The sequence below is a fragment of the Aspergillus homomorphus genome, assembly GCF_003184865.1.
Source record: "Aspergillus homomorphus CBS 101889 unplaced genomic scaffold BO97scaffold_17, whole genome shotgun sequence".
NCBI lineage: Eukaryota > Fungi > Ascomycota > Eurotiomycetes > Eurotiales > Aspergillaceae > Aspergillus > Aspergillus homomorphus.
Genome location: NW_020291903.1, coordinates 74,597 through 96,805, shown reverse-complemented (window position 1 = coordinate 96,805; position 22,209 = coordinate 74,597). Strand labels below are relative to the sequence as shown.

The following is a 22,209-nucleotide window of genomic DNA, read 5'->3' as shown; positions in this document are numbered from 1 at the left end:
CCGCTCAGGATGTAACTCTTGCGCCACATTACCAGGCAGTGCTCCCTGAGCGGACAGATGGACGGCTCTTCCTTCAGGGTCATCATTGTTGGAGGGTCGATCGCGGGCCTCTCTCTCGCGCATTGTCTGCACAAAGCTGGAATCGACTGCATTATCCTTGAGAAGCGACGGAAAATTGTACAAAGTGATGGAGGATTCGTGGGAGTACTGCCCAATGGTGGGCGAATTCTCGAGCAGCTGGGACTTTACGCTGCGGTCGAGAAGCTCATTGAACCGATGCGGCGTTTCCATCTCCAATTCCCGGACGGGTTTCATTTCAGCCACAGCTACCCTCAAGATGTTCATGACCAGTAAGTGTGCATTTTAGCTCTTGCGCCATTCTGCTCTACATATGACTGTCTCTGCGGCAAATTAATCTGCTGGCTAGGTTTGGATATCCAATGGCGTTTTTGGGCCGACAACAGTTACTCCAAATTCTGTACGAATCGTTACCCCGGCCACCAATAATTCATGTCAGCAAAACGGTCACCCACATCGAACAGCAAGATAACACTGTCCTCGTGTATACCCGGGATGGAAGCAAGTATACCGGTGACCTTGTCGTGGGGGCTGATGGTGTCCACAGCCGTGTGCGGACGCAGATGTGGCGCATCGCCGACACGCTGCAGCCTGGTCTGATCACTGACCAGGAGAAAAGTGATAAGCCCGTACCTTGCGACTTTAATTGTTCAAAACTAACATGTTGCCGCTGTAACCCGCAATTTAGGGATCAAAATCGACTATGCATGTATTTTCGGCACATCCACCGCGGTGCCTGGATTGAACCTGGGAAGATTGCATCTGACCGTCTGCGATGGACACTCTTTCATCCTTGCACCTGCACCCCAAGCACGGCTGTCCTGGTTCATTGTGATAAAGCTAAACAGGCAGTATCGATATGGAGCCGCGCCGTGTTTTTCGACTGCCGACGCTGATGCATGGTGTGAGCAGAGAGCCGATCAAGCGATATGGGCAGACGTCACGTTCGAACAGGTTTGGAAGAATCGTGAGACTATCGCAATGGTCCCACTGGAGGAAAAGCTCTTTCAGCATTGGCATTACGGACGCCTGGTCTGCATTGGAGACAGCGTGCACAAGGTGAGACGAACCCCTGGGAAGAACGGGTGTGGCACTTCCAGCACTGCGGCCGTTGATGATAATTCCTAGATGACTCCCAATCTGGGACAAGGCGCCAATAGTGCTATCGAAGATGCGGCTGTACTGGCCAACGAGATCCGCGACGCTCTGGTAGGCGCTCAGAATCCCACCAGCTTGTCCGACCGAGCGGTTGATGCTCTACTCTCGCGATTCAGCACGAAGCGACTCGCCCGGATGACCAAGGTCTACCGTGCGTCAAAAGCGGTCGTGCGGGTGCAAACTCGACAAGTCTGGTTGTACAATTTGATTCTGCGACATTTAGTGCCATATTCGGGGAGTTTACCGGCGAAGCAAGTGACCAAGATCTTCGAGGACGCTGCAGCTCTCACATTTGTGCCATTGCCACGTCGGTCTGGCCGCGGCTGGATATCGCCACTGGAGAATAATATTGCAATCCGTGCATGCTGGATTGGAGCTGTGGTGGCAGGTTTATTTCTGGTCAAAGTGGTTGCGGCCTCCATCAGCCTTCTGTTCGAACCCACGTAGCAGCAGTGTTGGTGGTCTGGTTCCTCCTCTCGGACATTCTCATTAAAGAGCTTTTCTGATTTCTAAGTAAGAATTTTTAATGTCGTGCAGGGGCTGTGGCGCTGAATGGTCTTGAATTGAGGAGATGCTCAGCCTTTGAACACACTAGACGCATATACACGAATAGCGTTACCGTCTCTTCCATACTTCATCCGAGTCATGATAAATATTCCACCTCGCGCACAAGCACAAACGGTTTGAGAGACTTCTTAGATCTGATCACCGAAGTAAGGGATGATATGTCCTTCGGGTGCACTCACTGTCAAAAACGACAACTCGACGGGACTGAGAGTGAGCCTCGGGTCTTTCTCCAATCTGACGCTTCGAATGTTGAATTGAACAGCATCACCAAATTCTACTTGGCCAGAAACAACTGCGACCGGAGGGAACCGGATAATCCGACCTAACTCTCTTCTGACTGTTCTGGCCACCAAGGCCAGCAAGATGCAGATGAGTCTCCGGTGTGCATTAGATGTACCAATTTGAGCAAATTGTATCACCTTATTCTCCCTGTTGATGTATGAACGGGATATTGTGTGACTCAAGAATCTAATGCATTATTGGCTCATTGCTGCCGAAAATAATGCCCGCGTCCCCATTGATCCCTGTAGCAGCGTCAAACCCATACATAGAGCACCTAAGTCTGATTGCTTGACCTGTCGCAAACGTCTCGTGACGTTTTAATTCCCGCGATAAAATACTTGAATAATTCCCCGGACACATCCAGCGCATCCCATCGTCGTATGCGGCTCTTGTCAGGCCAACAGTTTCAGTTTGCTCAAGTTGGGCTTGCTTCTTTAGATGCTCTTGAATGAAAGAACCAAGGCAAGAATTTGATCAGCAGGTCGGATGTGTACACAGGGATCCTAGTACAGACCTAGTGACATACTCACCAAGAACCACATTCTGCCTAGTTTCAGAGACTACTACACTTCAGGCTATTAGAAAATAGACTGCAAAACCCTGAATATGGAAGGATACAGGAGACACAGAGGGAACATAACACACGTCTTCGATGTTGGAAACCTTGAATAGCTTCTACCTATCCAGATCTCCTTATGCCAAATCCCTACCTCCTAGACGCCAGAACCAGCACTGCCGGCCATGAAAAGACATGTTGAATATGGCCTCCGCCCATCTCCGCCTGCAACTGAGCCCACAATGGCCGCACCGCCTCCTCATCGAAGTGACGAAAGGGAAAGATGTGTTCTACAAACATCTTCAGCTCGTGGATCGTCCAGTCCCTCCGCCAGAGCTGTCTGTCCTCAATGTCGCGGATGGTCTCGGTGGGCGCGACGCGACTCACAGGCTCGACGGGGAAATCGCATGCTCGATTGCCGAAAAACCCCAGGGTCGCCCAGCCTGCGTTCCACTTGTGTCGCTCGACCGCCGCCCAGTCTGTAGGGGCGAAAGGAATATAATCCAACCAGCTGGCGATGCCATCGGCGGCACGCTTCCACCCGGCGCGGTGGGCAGGGCCCTGGCCCTGGATGACCGATGCGAAGTGGTGGTCGATGATGGCGTCCAGCAGAGGTTGACAGCGCGTTGAAGTAGCGGTGGGCTCGGCGAAGTGCGCTCGTCCGTAGAACCAGATAGCGAGTGTGCCTCCGGGCTTGAGAAGCTGGGCGAAGCTCTGCAGTGCGGCCTCCGTCTCCATCAAGGGGAACATGAGCGGGCACGCCACGAGATCGGCAGATCCCGGCGGGTACCGGTCGCCCAATTCCTCGCCTTTGGCGACAGTGAAAGAGAAGCGAGGTTGCTGCTGTCGCTGCTGAGTGTCTCCTAAAAGCATGTACCGCGCGTAGTCGACATGGTTGGCGTTGTTGTCGCTGACGACGACATGGGCGAATCGTTCGGCCAGCTTCGCCGAAACTTGCCCTGGTCCAGCGCCCACGTCGTGTGCGACGGCAAATGACTTGCTGTGTGCACTATGGTAGTCGTAGATGAGGTTGTAAAACTCGTTCGAGTACTTGGGCCTCGTCGAAAGGTAGCCCCGCCAGTACCGAGCTTCGTCGTTGACGTTTAGCTTCCAGACGTTGGTCGTGTCACTGCTTAATTGCCGCACCGCTATGCTCCGCGTCGGAGTCAACCTTCTTAGCGGCCCTTTTCTGATAGAGATTGAATTCGTAGTGAACTGAAAGTCAGAGACTCAACAAGCGTGGAGGAGTGGGGTGCCAGAGAGAGGTGATCGAGACTCGACCGATGGAAAACACCTTTACAAGATAAGGCCCCCCTTGCATGGGTCAGGTAGGACCGGTCTGTGTTACTCCCTGGCCGCGCTATCACTGGTTATTGAGGTGAGGCTGTACATGACTAAGTGATACAACCCCTCATGCTACATGCCTCCTTACTTCCGACCAGGTCTCATAATGACTTATAATGATGCCGCCGCAAGCAAACCACCTCACACACTATGTGGATCGAAACGCATACCCCTGATCATTCAAATAACGCTGAAGAGCTGTAATATCCGACATGACGCCGCGGAATGGCAAGGGGAGTGGAAGCAGACGCACGTCGCCCATCTTGTGAAGGAAATACCAGTGCGAGGCGACACTGTGCTATGTCAACTCGATGCTCAGCACCTTTCCACAAGTGGAAAAAGAAAACAAACAAAAAATAAAACAAAAAAAATGTCAAACAATGTCAAACGGGATAAGAACATAATACAGTAGACGGACTGTTCTACTCGCAGGCATACATCAATCAAGGATGCGTACTCTAGGAGTCGTTGGCCGAATTCCAACGGAATCGCACCTAGATGACACGAAGTATATACAACTTTTCCGTCTCTCTCAAAAATCAGCTCAGAATATCCCTCTCGGACGAATTGGCCCACTTCTCTGCCCACGCCACGACGCTCGCATAGTCTCGACACTGGCGAACCTGCCCCCAGCCAGTCGTCACGCGCGTGTCCGGATCCAGCTCTTCCAAATTTGTGTCGGCTGCGCATATTAGCGCCTGGCGAAGGTATTCGAAGCAGTGCTGAATATGCGATGGGCCCATGCGTGTACCAGTACGGTTGAGGTAGTCGTCCTCGACGAGTTGGCCTTTCGCGATCTGGACGTCCTCCATGGCGCGGTGGTATGAGACCACGATTGCGTGCTGCTTCATTCAGTTCCTGGCATCCTACTTCCCGGGGCGAGGCCGAAACTCAGAACTCACCAAGCAGTGCAGTTGATGAAAGACGGAAATACTGGAAATGAATGGCGCGAGCTCAAGATGATGCACAAAGCCACGACCGACTACTTATTTTCGCCGGGTTTACAAGATCAGCGGGCCCATCTCTTTGTGTATTTATTGTCTACTTACCTGGAATAAGGGATCTCCACGCCTCTTCCGACTCTGGGTTCGGGCGTTGCGAGAACGTGTAGTTATGCGACCAGACCGTTTGGATTGTGCCGGGGGGTACTGAGAGCATTAGAGCATGGTGTCGCTGAGAGGGAGAATTTTATCCTTACAAAGGAGTCCATCTTGAGACGAGGCGATGGAGAGCCTTTGGCCGGCGACCCAACCTATCGTCAACGCCAGGGTGAGGGCCACAAACAGCCGAATGCCTTCTACTACCGCTCGACCCTGGGATGTCAACGAGGTGGAAGACCTTGCCGACCAGAGCATGGCAGCGGGATTGTCGGGCTCTGATGCTGGGTCAAGATGTTGATACGGGAGCTCTTTGATGATGGAGGACGAGGCCATGATTGCGGTATTTCTGTCTTGTCGGACTCTCCCGAAGTCAGACCACCGATACGAGTTGTATAAAGGACGACTACAGAGAAGGCAAGCTGCAGCTGGTATAAGTTGGCCGGTGCTCTTCCTAAAATAACGCGCGGTGTCACCCTCGACCTGTTGACCGCCGGTTTCTCGCTGACACAGGCGAGGTTTAATTGAATCCTCAATCCTGTTTTTCAGACCTACAGCAGGCAGATAGACAACTAAACTTGGCACCGATGAAAGCGAGGTAACATCACAATCGAAGGAGCCAATGAAGCTGGACGGAGGAGTGCCAACACAACATCATCTGTTACAAGCTTTTATTCCTGTGATGTGGGCTAAGCCATCATCGCAACCAACCTTCTTGGCATTCAGGTACGATGGAATGGTTATATAAAGGAAGTGAACACTGATGATGCATCCATTCAATCTGTTCATCAGAAAGCAAGCTCTCTACATAGCGCACACGAACTTCAAGATCGCAGCGAAAAACCACAAGTGAACCAATTCTAAAGCCCGAAATGCGCTTCTCCATTTACCTCTCCGTGTTGGGCCTCCTGGCCGGTGCCAGCATCGCCCGTCCGACTGGTATGTTTTTTCCAATCTGTTCTTAGCCAGGGGTATGAGCTCATTGGGTTGCCAAGCAGTGGCCGACGCAGACGATGTGGTCAGAAACGGCTGGTCTGAGAAGCGTGCAGACGCAGACGATGTTGTGCGTAACAGCTGGTCCGAGAAGAGAGCGGATGCGGACGGAGTCGTGCGCAATGGTTGGTCTGAGAAGCGAGCAGACGCAGATGATCTGATCAGGAACAGTTGGTCTGAGTGAGAACTTTGCCCTACATGATGGGCTAGCATGTGCATAAGCTCTGGTGCTACCACTTGGCGGAAACCTCATGTACTCCAAGCCACCAATGTATGTAAACGGAGCCCTAAGGCAAGCTGGAATCAGCTCCGTCTAGTATACCGAATGCTATCACATACTTCCATCCTCAGGGATCTTTCAGCCGAGCACGTCCGTTCGTAGCATAAGACAGATACTTGTATTTGTAAATGTGTATTATACAGGCCTTGTCAGCATTCCAATGCACATCACATGTATTTACCACCCCAGCCCCTGTCGCAGAGTTACATTCGATGGATTGATCTCGCTCAGCCTCTTGCTTCTTTTGTCGTCTCGTAGAGGATTAGCTGCGGATTGGCTTTTTCTTCCTCGTCCAACTTATCTAAAAGCGAACGTCTGTCTGACCTCGAGCAGACTGCAATTGATTGTGTAGCTTGGGGCGTTTCCAATCATCTCCCCACCCCTTGCCGCTGTCATCTGTAAGGGGTCAATTCCGGTCTCTCGCTGACGTGAATCTTTCGAGCTTGTCGTTTAAACTTGAAGCTTTGGCGTGAGCGAACAAGGAGCAGATAGGAGGATTGCTTGGAACGCCTATTGGTCATGAACCCCGGCCTTGGCTGCGATTTGATGCAACCTGCCCTGTATCACCTCGCCAAACCAACAGAATGCCCTCATTGGAAGAAAAGCTATCGAATCAAACGAAGCTGTTCGGTTAACCGATTGCCTGGTTTTCGCAACGTAATTCTAGTTGACGAATAACAACCCTTCTCCACGCCGGCAGGACACCGACAACGACTTGGTTTCAACCCCTCAGTCATGCAAACTAAGAGGATTGGTCTTATCTCTGACCGGAGCAAGTCCACTCACACGAATCCCTCCGGTATGTATGAGCTCCTGGAAATGGAAGAATAGGGGCCAGCCGCGGACTCAACTTCGCAATTGCCAAAGAGCTGCTTCTAACTACTACCTATCACATCATGGTGAGGAGCCGCAGACCGTCGCACGGGGACGATGCCGCGAGGCTAGGGGACGGTGTGTCAGCCTTGAGCCTGGATGTGACCTGGATGTGACCTCGGAGCGCTCCATCGAGGCCTCTTTCGGGCGGCTGGACTTCTCGTCCACAACGCGGACATCTATCTTCTGTCTTCTAGGCAGCAGCTACCCTCCAGCATCACCGTTGGCACTTAGCTGCTACAGCGAACGCTGGCAACGAATGTCAGCGGTCAGGCCCGTGTAACTAAGGCACTTTTTTTGCTGCTGCTAGACTCCGCTGAGAAGGCAGGGCTCCGTCCCCGCCTCGTCTTCGTGTCCTCATCCTTGGGCTCCCTGAGTTACAATGGGGACTCAACCTCTCGCCACAGTGACTACCACACTGTTGAGTATCGCGTCAGCAAGGCGGCCATACATATGCTGCTGGTCGAGTATCATATGGCCTTGCCCGTCGTGACATTGGTGGGGGCGGCCCTAGGTTCTAGGATTACTAGAAACGCAGACGCGCTGCGGAAGATGGGGGCTGTAGAGCCTGAAGTCAGGGCTCGGATTCTCCCCCGATAGTGACAGGCTCCAAAGACGATCAGCCCAGCCGGGGCTCATGGCCCAGACGGAGTGATTCCCTGGTAGATAGAATAAGTAAATAAGCATTGTCGCTTGAACAATGTGGGAAGGAGTCTTTCCTAGGTGATGTCAGGGCGCATCGCGCAGTATAATATACATGCTTGTAGCTTAAACCCATTAAGGCGAGAAGTACTTAAATTTGATTTAAGTCTGGGCTACTGGACTCCCTCAATGGGCTCGTGCAGGAGGGAATTAGTGGCAGTGAACTGTAAGCCCCAGCCAACCCCATGGATTGAGATTGTGGAATGCGTCTGCCCCTCAGTTGATCTGCAAGGCTTGGAGCCGCTCTCTCAATGACTTCCATTGAAAGGATTTGAACAGCCGAAATTGACAGTCGGCTGTGCTGACAGCGCCATTCAACTTAAGGGCAGGGTTCGTAAACGATAGAATAAAGTCTTTGTCCCGAACGAAATCTCGCGCTGGGCTTGTTGGTCCATTGACCGACCATTGTTTTCTGTGCCCTGTTCTTCTCGCCTACCATGGGAGTCGAAGATTACTCCAAGCAAGAGATGATCATTCTCGGCTTGATCTTCCTCTTTCTTCCGTGTATCTTCGTCGGCCTTCGAGTCTGGGCCAAGTGGCTTTCGCGTCGCTCGCTGCAGGCCGATGACTATCTGATCTTTGGGGGGCTGGTGGGTTCAGCGATCGGTTCTTGGGGGTACAGAGTACTCACTAGCCCTCTCTTCTAGGCGTTTTCGGTCGCTTGTTCAATCACCCAGTTGATAGGTATGTTCTATGTTCTTTCAACCCCCAGAAACTAGCTACTTAGTCGGAACTGATAATCTTCAGGCTCAATTCACGGCCTTCTGAGTCAACATGAGACCGTCGACTCGCACGGACAGCCCCTGCTCCAAGATCCTAAGTTCCTCACCTATCAACGAGTCAGTCCCAGCCCTCATGCCTCTAGATAAAGCGAGTAACCGATTGAGCCATCCGTAGTGCAAGTTCTCCAGTCAGATGCTGGGAGTGCTCAGCCTCGGGTTGACCAAATTGTCGCTTTTGGTGCTGTTCCGGAACATCTTTGCTGTCTCGCGAGCTTTCAATCTCGCTTCGGCCATCCTTATCGCCATCACTGCTGCCTGGACCGTCTCATTCTTCTTCAGCAACCTGTTTACCTGCTATCCGATTACCGCCCTGGTCGAGGAGTACTACAATAACAACTGCCTGGACAGCCTCGCCATGTGGTATGCCGGCTGCATCACCGACGTGCTCATTGACCTAATCATCATGGTCCTGCCTCTACCCATGGTGTTCAAGCTGCAGTTGGCTCCGAAGCAAAAGGTGGCTGTTTCAGCTGTGTTCGTTATGGGCACTGGGCATGTTTTGTCCATCTGGGGAGGGGTTGGAGAAAGATGCCACTTTCAGAAGAAGAGCTAAAGCACAACAACGGGCAGAGTTATCGCGATCAGCATTACTAGGCTAGCCATGTACGTTAAAATCGGCTCCACCTACCTCGACCACTACACCGACGATTCATGTAAGTCGGTTCTTTTCGCTCGGAGGAGGATCGGCTAGGAGAGTAGTCGCGCTTGAGCAATACTAATCACGGACTTGACAAAATCACCAGACTATATCTCGCCCATCGTCTTCTGGACGAATATCGAGACCGCGCTGGCGGTTATCTTAGCGTGTCTGCCGACGTTGCGTCCGCTGTGGACCTTCTACCGGGGCCGGCACCCAGCCAAGTCGGCCTCCCCGTCGTTTGAGCCTTATAACTCTTCCTCGCGACGAAGCGGCCACAAGCGGATCCCGGAGACTTACAACGAGCTGGATACAATAAACCTGATAAGGCATCCGGAAAGATGAAGATTATGTGTGGACGATGAGAGAGGGCTTTGGCCATACTTGATAGATTATATTGTGATTTTTAGTGTTATAGACATTATCATATTGACGTTGAGGAAACATCCTTTTTTTCTTTTTTTTTTTTTTCTGTTTTGGAGCAGCAATCAGAACTTCGGACAAAACAAGGGGGATGAAGATAAGCATTATCGGTCGCGTATTCGCTCTGAGCCCGATAGTCACCAGTCGTTCTCATGTTCAGAAAGGGCTGTGATGAATCTTACAGACATTATGGGTGTTTGAGCCTCAGTACCCTCGTATATATGTGTGCATGATAGTGTAGACGAGCAGCCCAATCATAGTCATCCATCCCAACGCGGACCTCGGCATGCTCCATCATCACGATGGACATGGTGGTATATGAAGACTGTAAGAATTGGGTCTACTGTCCCATGTAGATTTCTGCTAACTGTTTAGACGGCGCCTCATTGGGAGTACAGATCGTCGGGAGGAGGTTGCAGGAGGAAACAGTTCTTGCTTTGACCGAGGGGATGATCAAAGGGCAAAAACATAGAACAGAAGGGATTCGCTGGTGGTCACCCACCGAACCACTAACCTCCCGGCGTGTGGCTTGAACGCGGCCAGAAGGCGGGTGGGTGCCGTGCGGGTGAGCTAGCGGGTGAGGCCGCTTTAAAGTCGCGCGATCGGGGGTAAGTTAGGGTAAGTGTGTTTTAAAGGAGGGTGAGTGATCACCCCGGTCACGCGGCATAAGCAATCTTGTCTATAAAAAGCTTTAATCACCACTTGATTTCTCATCAGTGATATTAATTAGTGGAAGATAGTATACTGAGTATGCCAAGGCACAAAAATAGCTCAAGATTATCTACTTTAGGTCTAGACAACACGTAATCCTATTCCCTTCGCCCGGCGAACAGGAGGATGATCTCATCATTCTCATCAGCCCTCAAGACTATACTTCGTGTGAGATGACTGCGGCGACTTCGTAGAATAAACCTCAAGACATGGTTATGCCAGAAATCATGTTCTAGTATTTACTAGATATAAACAAGGAACCCTTGATAAATCGAGTCGCCCTCCCACACAGGCTTTAAGATAGCATAAAGCAGCCCTGACTCGGGTAATATACCGAATCAAGAATAATAGCAAGATAAGAGTAAAGTAATAAAAGCTTTTACAGCCTGGTCACAAGCACACGCCTAATCTGAAGTCATCAAGTGAAATCAGAGAGTCCTATAAAAATGCAGGAATAGCAGGGCTAGCAGCGGGATCAGTAAAGAGCAAGTACTTTCTTCACGGAATAATAATGTTATAGGGGAAAGTGAAGAAGAATTAGCCAGCGAGAAGAAAAGAAGGGAAGAGAAGAAGAGAAAAAAAAAGAAAAACCGGGGCTTGGTAAATTTAGTAGTCTAACCACGCGACCTTATAATCCAGATTAATGTATATCCCTTTCATTCTCGACTACTGCAATAACAAAGTGTAAAGTTTGATTTACATTTTTGCCTAAAAAAAAAAAGCCGTTCTGCCACGCTGTGCACAGATTTCCGCACCTCAACGAAGCACTTCAGATTATATCATGTTAGGCCTCTAGAGCCTTCCGAGATTAGCTGTGGTTTTAAACCACGTAATGTTATGCTGGTTTCCGGAGACGCACGCCTTTAAGTACAGCACTTTACATAAATCCTGATACTCCCCCTACGGCGGACGATTGCCGCCATCGGGCAAATGAAGTTCCTAAGTCCTTTCACCGCTATTCTTACCGCTTTGTAAATAAAAACTAGGTCCTGTCCTTTGGACTTCTAAACTATATTTTAATTAGTTAATTATTAAGCTGATTAGTTAGTATAGATAGAAATCAATTAGATAAGATTTAGTCTTAATAAAGAGTACTTATATAACTGTATATTCTGCTATTACTTACTGCGTCGGTCAGCTCCTGGGAAGAAGATATTTAATAAAAAACTTTACTGCCTCGCTTGCTTACTTACTTATTTACTTAGTAGAAAATACTTGATAAGAGGTCTTACTGCCTTGCTGCCTTACTGCCTTACTTACTTATTTACTTGGTGGAAGATACTTAGTAAGAGGTTTTACTGCCTCGCTGCCTCGCTGCTTTACTTGCTTGTTTATTTAATGGAAGATGCTTAGTAGAAGATGCTTAGTAAGAGGTTTTGTTACCATGCTGCCTCGCTGCTTTACTCGCTTGTTTACTTAGTGGAAGGTGCTTGGTGGAAGGTGCTTGGTGGAAGGTGCTTAGTAGAAGGTGTTTGGTGAGAGGTTTTGCTGCCTTGCTGCCTTGCTGTCTTACTCGCTTGTTTACTTGATAGAAAGTGCTTGGTGAGAGGTTTTGCTGCCTTGCTTACTCGCTTACTTACTTGCTCACTTGCTTGGTGGAAGGTGCTTAGTGAGAAACCTTGCTTACTTGTTTACTTATTTACTTGTTTGGTGGGAGGTGCTTGGTAAGAGGTGCTTGGTGAGAGGTGCTTGATGAAAGGCCTCTGAATGTATTGATTCTGCCGGCAGAACACCAAGCAAAAACTCATTTGCCCGATGGCGGCAATCGTCCGCCGTACTCCCCCACCCCTCTTCCCCACTCGTTTATGACGCATGGACCATTCTTTTCATAAACTCACTTTCAGACAAGATGTAAACCTATTTTTTTAAAAGAGAAATCATTAATATTAGATAGAAAATTAAAATTAACAGGATTACTATAATATTCTTTAGATGGTAATACCAGGACTTGTATAATTACTACTATTTTATACCAGCCAGGCAGGGATGGGGCCCAGGGGTTCGGTCAGACTAGCCTCTCCTGGCAAGGCTTCAGCTTATGGGCGGGATGTCCGGGTGCAAGCAATGGCCAGATAATTTGAGAGGGAAGGTAATAGTCTATACTATAGGAGGGTTGTTACAGGAAGTGAAGGTTGCAGAGCTAATAGCAAGTGATAAATCATACCAAGACATCAAATCAGTGGGTGACCGCCAGGAAACCCTACCTCTTCTGTTATATATTTTTGGTCCGGTTTAAGTACAATAGCCTGGTTGGATTCTTAGCGAAAAGCTCGCGGATCCTAAATTAATATCAATATTTGATATATCAGTATTAGGTAGTGTGATTACAGGCAAGCACATACCCAGCAAGAAGATTAAGTGGGGTTCAATACAATTTGCTATTCCCCCTCATGTCTGGTGCATTACTGATATCCCACCTCGGAGTTATCTCCTGCACTGATAACATGCCCATCTCCACATACATCTTACACTCAATGGTAGCCATTGACCTCGGGTAGCACAGCTTCAACCAGCGACACCGGGCTCCGACAGTCCCAGATCTTCTTCAATTTCAACCCGGCAGTGTGGAGCAGGGCCTTGAGCTCCCCGGGAGTCCGCTCGATCCCGTTAATGCACGACATCATCGTGATATCGCGGCTGTGGCTAAAGCGCGTGTGATAACCGTAGTTGGCGGGTAACGGCCGCGGCGCCGACTCCAGGTCGGGGTCGCCGACGGTGGTATTCATGACCTGATCGCATATCAAGAGGCGAGAGTGCGCCGCCATACTCTTGCGGATGTTGGACAGGATGCGCACGCAATAGTCGTCTGACCAATCATGACTGCATGCAAAAGATTAGCAAATAACCGTTCGGATTAGCGGGCTGGTGGGCTGTATGCCCAGGTTTCATACAGGACATATCGCAAGAAGTAAATGTCAGCCCCCACCGCGGGGTTGGGCTCGAAGAAACTGTGCTCCACGAACTGGACTCGTCCACTCCGCAGGGCGTCGGGGTTCTGCCGGGACCAGATCTTGTCGCGCCCTTGCTTGATGACGGGACCCCGATCCTGGACAATGAACTGCAGCTTGGGGTAGACCTTGCTCAGCTGGAGGGGGAAGCCACCGACGCCTCCTCCGACATCCACTACCAAGGCCTCGCCCAAGGAGGCCCAGGGGAAGTCTAAACCGTGGGTGGAACGAACCCGTTAGCAGGTAGCAAGAGAGATGGAGCAGCAGGAAGAATCCTACCGTAAACATGAGCTGTTCCAAAGACTCGCCCACCACCCACCATGGACAGGCCCATGATATCCAGCTCGGGTCTCCCGACCAGCCCGTCCTCGTCCGGGGCAGGGAGCCCGAGGACCAGACTTGGAATGCCCGGATAATGGCCGCCAGTCTCCAGCAACTTCTCGGGGGGCACGCGCTCCTCGATCCACTCCCACCGGGTCTTCTTGGTGTCGACGGCACTCTGCCACGCCGTCTGGGCCACATCGTAAGAGGGACCAGTTTCGGGATCTAAAAGTGTATGGGGGAGGCGATCGGAAGCCGTGAAGCCCTCGCTGTTCACGAGCTGCACATAAGCCCGCAAGGACTCATTCGCCACTAAGGCGGCAGAAATCCCATTGTTGGCGAACCGGTCCCGTCCGGTCTGCTGGAAAACACCACTCGAACACAGATACCTTAGGATACGAGCTGACAGCAGGCGCCGGGGTCAGTTTAGTCTCTCATCACCCAGGCAGATCGGATGCCCCGAGCAAAGCAGAGCAGAGACTTACAAAGCTTCCTCGGCTCGATTTTAGCCTCCTGGCTGATCTGGTCGACGTGAACCCCGCCCTCATCGCCGGCGGCCAGGATATCGGGAATGCGACGCTCAGCGGCAATATACATGGCGCGAGATTCCTGAAACTGCGTGGCAACCTCCAGGATCCTCGCACTGGGATCCGCCACGAGCTCGGTCAGCTTGCCGACGGCGGCTAGAATGGTCCGCTGCGCATTGAAGAGCTCCCAGCTGGGCAGATTCGGAGCATCGCTCTGACGAGAAGAGTCTTTCGATGCCTCTACCTCGGCCGACCACTCGGCAATAATGGTATGGACTGTGCTGGAGATCATGTTGGCGGTCTGGAGGAGTTGTGCCGCGTCACAGAGAGACTTTGGTGGTCGTTCCATCCTGCCTGCTGAGGTTGCTTATCCTGTTACGCGGGCTAGTCAAGATTTGTTTCCTATTCCCTGCCAGCCGCAGCATCAATGTCCTTATTTGTTCTCTTACATTGTAGTCGGGATGGAGTTGGGTAGAAGGGGCTTTGATCCCGGCGGCTCAGGGTAACCCTACTTCCGCCCGATCCATCCAGTTGACAAACCCCCCGAGGGGGCGGGCGGGGGGGGCACCTCCCCCGATCCCCCGACCAAGCGGAACTGACCGCAGAATCTAGATCACTCCAAAAGGATTGCGGGCGTTTCAAGGGCGGTGTATACGTCATCAGAGCAGTCCAATCTGATTGTGCGTACGTCCATTGCCGGGTCTATCTAACAGAGACTATCCTAGTGAGCAAGGCTACGCTTAGCGGGTATTGTACAGTCCAGTACAAGCTTAAAGATAGTGTTTAGCATCAACTGAAATTCACATTCATGCGGATTCTATCGCAAACCACTTTTTCTGGCCTCCTCGGACCTCGAAGGCTACACGATCATCTTGCGCCAACTTCCGTAGTACCTCATCTACAAATGGTTCCACGGCCTGAGCTCGCACCTGCTCATCCAGGCCCGTTCCATGCATCGCCGTCACGAGTTCAGGGACGGTGACACTGACTTTGCCACGGACTCGATCGGGTTGACGCTCGTGTTTCATCCGCTGCAATGTCTCGACGACGCGATCTTCCCGACGAGCTTTTTGGTTGAGCTCCAGGGCGAGCTTGGCTGGTAGGTCGGGGATGACTGTGCCGTGAGCCGGATAGCCCACCGCGCACTGCAGGGACTGCATTAACCGGAGGGAGGACATCCAGGTGCTGAGAATCTCCACGGCGCTGCTCCCGTGGCCGAGGACGTTGTCCCCGGTGAACATGGCGTTCTCTTCTTCGAGAATGAAACACATGTGGTCGTGCGAGTGACCCGGCGAGTGCAGGGCGCGGACCGTGGCCCCGTCGACCTGGAAGACCTGCCCGTCGCGGATCGGCTGCTGATCCTTGCCCGGGGTGTGCTTGTAGATCGAATCGGCCAGGGAAGGGTATAAGCGAAGGAGATCCGGGACGCCCCCTGTGTGGTCACCGTGCCAGTGGGTGAGCAGGACGTGTGACAGCTCGATCCCCGCGTCGGCCAGGGTCGACGAGATCAGGTCCGCCCACTCGGGAATTCCCTGGCCCGTATCGATAATCAGACGTTGATGACCGGTGCCCACGATGTAGGTATTGGTCCCTTGTAGCGTGAACTGGCAGCGAAAGGCATCATCAGCCAACAACTACTGTACATCTGACACGTTGGGGAGAAGCCACCCAGCACTTCAGCGTACCTTGCCTGCATTCTGGCCTAGAACACGCAACACACGAGGGCTGATTTGCTCAACATCCGGAAAAATGGGCAGCCGTGCATGTTGGTCATCTAGATACCCTTCCCAGGCACATATGTTGAGAGCTTTGTTGATCTGTCGATAGCCACCTCGTTTTGCATTTGCCATGACTCCAGCTGCGATGGACGAAGAATGTACAAGGAGAGTACGGAAACTCAAAAGCGAGTCGACGCCCCAAGGGGAATTAGGGTTCGCGTTGGTCTTACTGTCACTGTTGTCGGTCTCGGCCTAATTGGAGGCGGGTGTATTCGACCGACCCGCCCGATGCAACACGCAAATCCACCGAGCAGCTCTCCTTACCTTCGAGAACAAAAGTTTAACCCAAAATCCTGGTTAGTAGATGTTTTTTTGGGGAAGGGTAACGTATCTCCGGGCATATAGACATGCCTGTCCGCCAAGGTTCTCCATGGTTCTACACAGCTGCACGACAGCTTTTGCACTAGATGGAACCGATACCTATGATTACCAATCCCACATCCCTCACAATGAGGCCAGCCGACTTTACTCCGTCGTCTGAAGATTCCCTCACGGCCGAGAAGGGGATGAAGGTCGTCTATTTCGGCAACGAGCTGAATCACGATAGTCTCCCGAAGCTCTGTCAGCGATTGCACAGCTTGAGCAAAGACCGACGGCACCCGCATTTGGCCCGGTTCATCGAGGAAAGCACTTGGGCGGTTCGCGATGAGATTCGACAGCTGCGCCCCGGGCAGAAGGCCCCTATTCCCCCGTTTGAGAGCGTTCTCCATCTAGCTGAGCAGCCGGAGCTGTGCAAGGGCCCGCTCTGTGGGTCGATCGAGGGCGTCCTGCTATGTACGATCCAGTTGGCAACGTTTATTGGGTAAGTCGAGACGACCTCCTCTGAGAGAGCCAGGTCTGTAATGCATCCCATTCTAGGTACTACGAAGCCGCGCCCGCCGAATACAGCTTTGAAGCTGCCCATACCTATCTCACGGGCCTGGGACTGGGTCTATTGGTGTCGACGGCGGTGTTGCTCTCCCCCACGCTGGCAGATCTCCCCGTGGCCGGGGCTGCAGTCGTCCGTATCGCCTTCCGTCTGGGAATGCTGGTTTCTGACGTCTCTCAAAACCTCCAACCCACGGACGTGACAGGTGATCCAGACTCCTGGGCCTATGTGATACCCAATGTCGCTTTCCATGAAGTGAATGAGGAGCTGGAAATGATTCATATGCGTGAGGTGGGTACCACCGAAAATGGAACTATGCTGCCCGGTCTAAGATACGACCAGCTAACAATCAGCGCCTAGAACACCCCGGAGACCAGTCGAATCTTCGTCAGCGCGATCAGTCGAAGCTCAGTGACAGTCAGTGGGCCACCGGCTCGACTCAAGCGCCTCTTCCGTATGTCCGATTTCTTTCGAGACCGCACCTTTATCACGCTGCCCGTGTATGGAGGGCTGTGCCACGCAAAGCACATCTACAGCTTGCAGCATGTCCGAGCAGTGGTTCAGGTCCCGGCCCTGGCCGCTTTGAACAAACGCTATATTTCGAGGTACCCCGTGCTCTCGACCAGTCGGGGGGAGCCCTATCCTACCGCCGCCACGGCGACGGAGCTTTTCGAACACGTCATTGCTGAAGTCCTTACCCAGCCCATCGAGTGGGACAATGTTATCCGGGGCCTCGTGGAGCGCGCGAAGCTGCTCCCTCTATCCGAGGTCCAAGTGACGGTGATCCGCAATTCACTCCCGGTCCACGACCTCATGTCAGCCTTGCGCACTGCCAACCTGGAGGGCGTTGAGGTGTCCATGCAGGACCTGGAGCCGTGGGCGACGAAGAGGGTCGATGAGGAGGGATCCGCGCCGCGGGGATCCGCTCAATCCAAAATCGCCATCGTCGGCATGTCGTGTCGCATGCCCGGCGGCGCGGTAGACTCGGAGAAATTCTGGGAGCTCCTCGAGCAAGGGCTGGACGTCCATCGTAAGATCCCTCCAGACCGATTCGACGTCAACAGCCATTATGATCCTGCCGGAAAACGGGTCAACGCCAGCCATACTTCCTATGGTTGTTTTATCGATGAGCCCGGCCTCTTCGATGCCCCCTTCTTTAATATGTCTCCTCGGGAGGCTCAACAGACCGACCCCATGCAGCGTCTCGCGATTGTCACGGCCTATGAAGCCCTTGAACGCGCCGGATACGTAGCTAACCGGACCGCCTCGTCCAACAAGCACCGGGTGAGCACGTTCTATGGGCAAGCCAGTGATGATTACCGCGAGGTCAACTCAGCGCAGGAGATCAGCACGTACTTCATCCCTGGCGGCTGTCGGGCATTTGGCCCGGGCCGCATTAATTACTTTTTCAAACTGTGGGGGCCCAGCTTTAGCATCGATACCGCCTGCTCCTCCAGCTTGGCCACCATTCAGGTCCGTCTATATTCCTCACCTGCCACTTTTGTGCTCTGCCGGACTAACCCTCTTTCATAGGCAGCGTGTACCGCGCTCTGGAACGGTGACACCGACACAGTGGTGGCCGGAGGAATGAACGTGCTGACCAATTCGGACGCCTTTGCCGGCCTCAGCCATGGTCACTTCCTGACCAAGACTCCTAATGCCTGTAAGACATGGGACTGCGAGGCTGATGGGTATTGCCGGGCGGATGGAGTAGGCTCTATTGTGATGAAGCGTCTGGAGGACGCGGAAGCTGACAATGATAATATCCTCGGGGTTGTTCTCGGGGCCGCAACCAATCATTCGGCGGAAGCGGTCTCTATCACCCATCCCCACGCGGGCGCGCAGTCCTTCCTGAGCCGACAGGTCCTCCGTAGTGCGGGGATCAATCCGCTGGATGTCAGCTACGTCGAGATGCACGGAACTGGGACGCAAGCCGGCGACGCGGAGGAGATGAACTCGGTCAGTGATGTCTTCGTCCCGCGCGCAAAGCGGCGGTCGCCCACGCAGCCGGTCTTTATTGGGGCCGTCAAGGCTAATGTTGGCCATGGGGAGGCGGTGGCAGGTGTCACCGCACTGTTGAAGGTACTTCTGATGTTCCAGAAAGAGACTATCCCGCCCCACGTGGGCATCAAGCACAGCATCAACCCAGGATTTCCTAAGGATCTGGAGGAGCGCGGCTTATATATTCCTTACGACAAGCAGCCCTGGCCCCGCATCCCGGGCAAGAAGCGCATCGCGATGGTCAACAACTTCAGCGCAGCCGGAGGAAACTCCACGTTGGCTGTGGAGGAGGGCCCGCTTCGACCCAAGCCGGCTGGGGTGACAGACCCTCGTGGCACCCACTTGGTTGCCGTCTCAGCCAAAAGCAAGGTCTCCCTACGCGGGAATCTCGAGCGGCTCCTGGGCTTTGTGGAAGCCCACCAGGACCTAGTCCTGTGCGATCTGGCCTACACGACCACGGCGCGTCGATATCACCACAATCACCGAGTCGTGGTCCCGACTTCGGATGTCGCGCATTTGCAGAAGCAACTGTCTACCCACCTGGAATCAGTCGACACCCTTCAGCCGATTCCCGCCACCGGCCCGCCCTCTATTACCTTTGCCTTTACTGGGCAGGGAGCGTCGTACCGTTCATGTAACCTCCAGCTCTTCGCAGACTCCCCATACTTCCGCTCCCAGATTCTCCATCTAGACGGCATCGCCCGGGGACAAGGATTTCCCTCTATCATCCCTGTCCTAGATGGATCCCATCCCCAGGACTATGAGCACCCCCCTGTCGTCACCCAGCTAGCCTTGGTCTGTACGGAGATTGCCCTCGCCAAATATTGGGCCTCCTTAGGCGTCCAGCCGGACGTGGTGGTGGGACATAGTCTCGGGGAGTATACAGCCCTCTACGTGGCGGGGGTTCTATCAGCCAGCGACGCGATCTTCCTGGTGGGAAGGCGTGCGTGCCTGCTGCAGGACAAATGCCAGCGCGGGAGCCACCAGATGATGGCGGTTCGCACCCCGCTGGCACAGATCGAGCGGATCGCGGGCGCTCTGCCGTACGAGATCGCCTGCCTGAACAGCCCTGAAGACACCGTCCTCAGCGGGACACGCGAGGAAATAGCGGCGGTGGCCAAGCTGCTGGAGGCAGAGCGATGCAAGTACATGATCCTAGAGGTGGCTTTTGCTTTTCACTCACCGCAGATGGACCCCATCCTCGACGAGTTCGAGGCGCTCGCGGCCACCGGTGTGGTCTTCCACCCGCCGAACATCCCGGTGATCTCGCCGTTGCTGGGCAAGGCGGTCTTCGATGAGAAGACAATCAACGGCGCCTACCTGCGGCGTGCGACGCGTGATTGTGTGAATTTCGTCGCCGCCCTGGAGACAGCGCAGCGTATCGGCACCGTGGACGAGACCACCGTCTGGGTCGAGATCGGCCCGCATCCGGTCTGTGTTGGGTTTGTCCGGTCCTCCCTCCCATCGACCGGTGCAGCCGTGCCATCGATGCGCCGCGGGGAAGATAACTGGAAAACGCTCACGAATAGCCTCGGGGCACTCCACTGCGCCGGGGTCGCGGTCGACTGGAATGCCTTCCACCAGCCCTTCGAACGCGCCCTGCGGCTTTTGGATCTCCCGACCTACAGCTGGAACAATAAGAACTACTGGATCCAGTACAACGGGCGATGGGCGCTCACGAAGGGAAACATCTTCTACGAGGAGCCCGGCCCAGAGACCAATCCCCCTGCAGCGGTAACCTCAAGCCTGAAGACGTCCACCGTCCAACAGGTCATCGAGGAGCATTTCGACGGTAATGCAGGCTCAGTGGTCATGCAGTCGGATCTGATGCAGCCAGACTTCCTGGCCGCAGCCCATGGCCACAAAATGAACGGACGAGGTGTGGTCACCTCGGTAAGTTACATGATGTTGTTTGCTCGCTCGCGCACACCCGCCACCCTACTGACCACAGGATCTTTAGTCGATTCACGCCGATATCGCGTTCACCTTAGGGGAATATCTCTACCACAAGCTCATCCCTGACGGCGAACCGCACATGAACATCGCCAACCTGGAAGTCCTGCAGGGGCTGGTGGCGCAGGAGAGCAAACAGGGGCCGCAGCTGATCCGAGTGTCGGTGAGCACGGCGGACATCCGGTCCGGCCAGGCGCAGCTGCAATGGCACAACGTCGTCCAGGGCCGGGTGGAGGAGCCCTTCGCGAGCGCCACCGTCTACTACGAGGCGGCCAGCGCCTGGATGACCTCGTGGCGGCCGGTGACGCACTTTGTGGAGGGGCGGATCCAGGCCCTCGACCAGCTGGCCGACGCGGGCGTCGCCAACCGCTTCACGCGGCGCATGGCCTACGGGCTCTTCGCCAGCAGCCTCGTCGACTACGCCGACAAGTACCGCGGCATGCAGTCGGTCGTGCTCCATGAGCTGGAAGCCTACGCTGAGGTCACCCTGACGTGCGAGAAAGGGGGCGTGTGGACGGTGCCTCCCTACTTCATCGACAGCGTCGCCCATCTGGCCGGCTTCATTATGAACGTCTCTGACGCGCATGATACCCAGACCTATTTCTCAGTCACGCCTGGATGGGGCTCCATGCGGTTCGCCGCCCCGCTCGTCGCCGGTGAGCGATACCGCTCGTATGTCAAGATGATTGCTACTCCTGATGACCCCAGTGTCTTCCTCGGTGATGTCTACGTCTTCCACAAGGAGACAATTGTGGGTATGGTCGGGGGGATCAAGTTTCGGCGCTATCCGCGTCTCCTGTTGAATCGTTTCTTCTCCGCCCGCTCCTCCGACGCAACCGCAAAGGTTTCGCATGCCCCGACCAGCGATCCAGCCCCGACCAGCGCTCCAGCTCCAGCGAGCGCTTCAGCTCCATCCAAGGTAGCCCCGGCCAAGGCACCTCCGGCTACGGACGGAGGCGCCCAAACAGCAGATCCCAGCGCTAACAGTACCGCTGCCAAAGCGCTGGCCCTGGTGGCGGCAGAGGCCGGTCTTGCAATTGGTGATCTCAAGGACAGCGCCTCCTTCGCCAGCTTAGGTGTCGATAGTCTGATGAGTTTAGTGATTTCGGAGAAGTTTAGGGAGACGCTGGGGGTGACCGTCTCCGGCAGCTTGTTCCTAGAGTACCCGACGGTGGGCGACTTGAAGAGCTGGCTACTGGAGTACTACAGCTGAAGTATTTTGGCTAGCTGAATTGTGGACTAATCTAATCATAATCCTTGAATCCCATGCGCCATGAATGGTACTGTAGCTCTAGCTCCCTTCTTCCTTCTCTCTTCCTTTCCTACGTAG

At 53.5% G+C, this 22,209-nt stretch overlaps 9 protein-coding genes across 9 annotated transcripts; 5 read left to right on the top strand and 4 right to left on the bottom strand.

Annotated features, from left to right (window-relative positions):
* Nucleotides 1-40: 40 nt before the first annotated feature.
* BO97DRAFT_451599 (putative FAD binding monooxygenase) lies at nt 41-1,798 on the top strand (the record flags this gene model as incomplete). Its single annotated transcript, XM_025698997.1, has 5 exons — nt 41-350; nt 428-696; nt 767-1,137; nt 1,207-1,547; nt 1,774-1,798. Exons 1-5 carry the CDS (start codon nt 58-60, stop codon nt 1,796-1,798), a joined length of 1,299 nt encoding a protein of 432 aa, XP_025551547.1. The 5' UTR covers nt 41-57.
* A 993-nt stretch (nt 1,799-2,791) lies between these two features.
* On the bottom strand, nt 2,792-4,247 carry BO97DRAFT_451596 (class I SAM-dependent methyltransferase; the record flags this gene model as incomplete). The annotated part of the gene is made up of 2 exons (XM_025698996.1): nt 2,792-3,770; nt 4,135-4,247. The coding sequence occupies 2 exons, from the start codon at nt 4,245-4,247 to the stop codon at nt 2,792-2,794; spliced, it is 1,092 nt and encodes a 363-aa protein (XP_025551546.1).
* Nucleotides 4,248-4,524: 277 nt separating this feature from the next.
* On the bottom strand, nt 4,525-5,418 carry BO97DRAFT_424480 (uncharacterized protein; the record flags this gene model as incomplete). Its single annotated transcript, XM_025696982.1, has 4 exons — nt 4,525-4,827; nt 4,888-4,967; nt 5,035-5,133; nt 5,184-5,418. 4 exons carry the CDS (start codon nt 5,416-5,418, stop codon nt 4,525-4,527), a joined length of 717 nt encoding a protein of 238 aa, XP_025551545.1.
* A 536-nt stretch (nt 5,419-5,954) lies between these two features.
* Nucleotides 5,955-6,259, top strand: BO97DRAFT_424479 (uncharacterized protein; the record flags this gene model as incomplete). The annotated part of the gene is made up of 2 exons (XM_025696981.1): nt 5,955-6,021; nt 6,081-6,259. 2 exons carry the CDS (start codon nt 5,955-5,957, stop codon nt 6,257-6,259), a joined length of 246 nt encoding a protein of 81 aa, XP_025551544.1.
* Nucleotides 6,260-7,090: 831 nt separating this feature from the next.
* Nucleotides 7,091-7,828, top strand: BO97DRAFT_434374 (uncharacterized protein; the record flags this gene model as incomplete). Its single annotated transcript, XM_025697673.1, has 3 exons — nt 7,091-7,154; nt 7,187-7,329; nt 7,472-7,828. The coding sequence occupies 3 exons, from the start codon at nt 7,091-7,093 to the stop codon at nt 7,826-7,828; spliced, it is 564 nt and encodes a 187-aa protein (XP_025551543.1).
* A 569-nt stretch (nt 7,829-8,397) lies between these two features.
* On the top strand, nt 8,398-9,694 carry BO97DRAFT_434373 (uncharacterized protein; the record flags this gene model as incomplete). Its single annotated transcript, XM_025697672.1, has 6 exons — nt 8,398-8,520; nt 8,578-8,614; nt 8,678-8,769; nt 8,828-9,204; nt 9,283-9,365; nt 9,456-9,694. The coding sequence occupies 6 exons, from the start codon at nt 8,398-8,400 to the stop codon at nt 9,692-9,694; spliced, it is 951 nt and encodes a 316-aa protein (XP_025551542.1).
* Nucleotides 9,695-12,895: 3,201 nt separating this feature from the next.
* Nucleotides 12,896-14,628, bottom strand: tpcA (O-methyltransferase tpcA; the record flags this gene model as incomplete). Its single annotated transcript, XM_025698995.1, has 4 exons — nt 12,896-13,303; nt 13,375-13,642; nt 13,711-14,154; nt 14,238-14,628. The coding sequence occupies 4 exons, from the start codon at nt 14,626-14,628 to the stop codon at nt 12,955-12,957; spliced, it is 1,452 nt and encodes a 483-aa protein (XP_025551541.1). The 3' UTR covers nt 12,896-12,954.
* Nucleotides 14,629-15,085: 457 nt separating this feature from the next.
* On the bottom strand, nt 15,086-16,129 carry tpcB (metallo-beta-lactamase type thioesterase tpcB; the record flags this gene model as incomplete). Its single annotated transcript, XM_025696980.1, has 2 exons — nt 15,086-15,883; nt 15,965-16,129. The coding sequence occupies 2 exons, from the start codon at nt 16,127-16,129 to the stop codon at nt 15,086-15,088; spliced, it is 963 nt and encodes a 320-aa protein (XP_025551540.1).
* A 377-nt stretch (nt 16,130-16,506) lies between these two features.
* tpcC (non-reducing polyketide synthase tpcC) lies at nt 16,507-22,092 on the top strand (the record flags this gene model as incomplete). Its single annotated transcript, XM_025698994.1, has 6 exons — nt 16,507-16,859; nt 16,916-17,216; nt 17,286-18,398; nt 18,459-20,368; nt 20,456-20,819; nt 20,887-22,092. 6 exons carry the CDS (start codon nt 16,507-16,509, stop codon nt 22,090-22,092), a joined length of 5,247 nt encoding a protein of 1,748 aa, XP_025551539.1.
* Nucleotides 22,093-22,209: the final 117 nt, after the last annotated feature.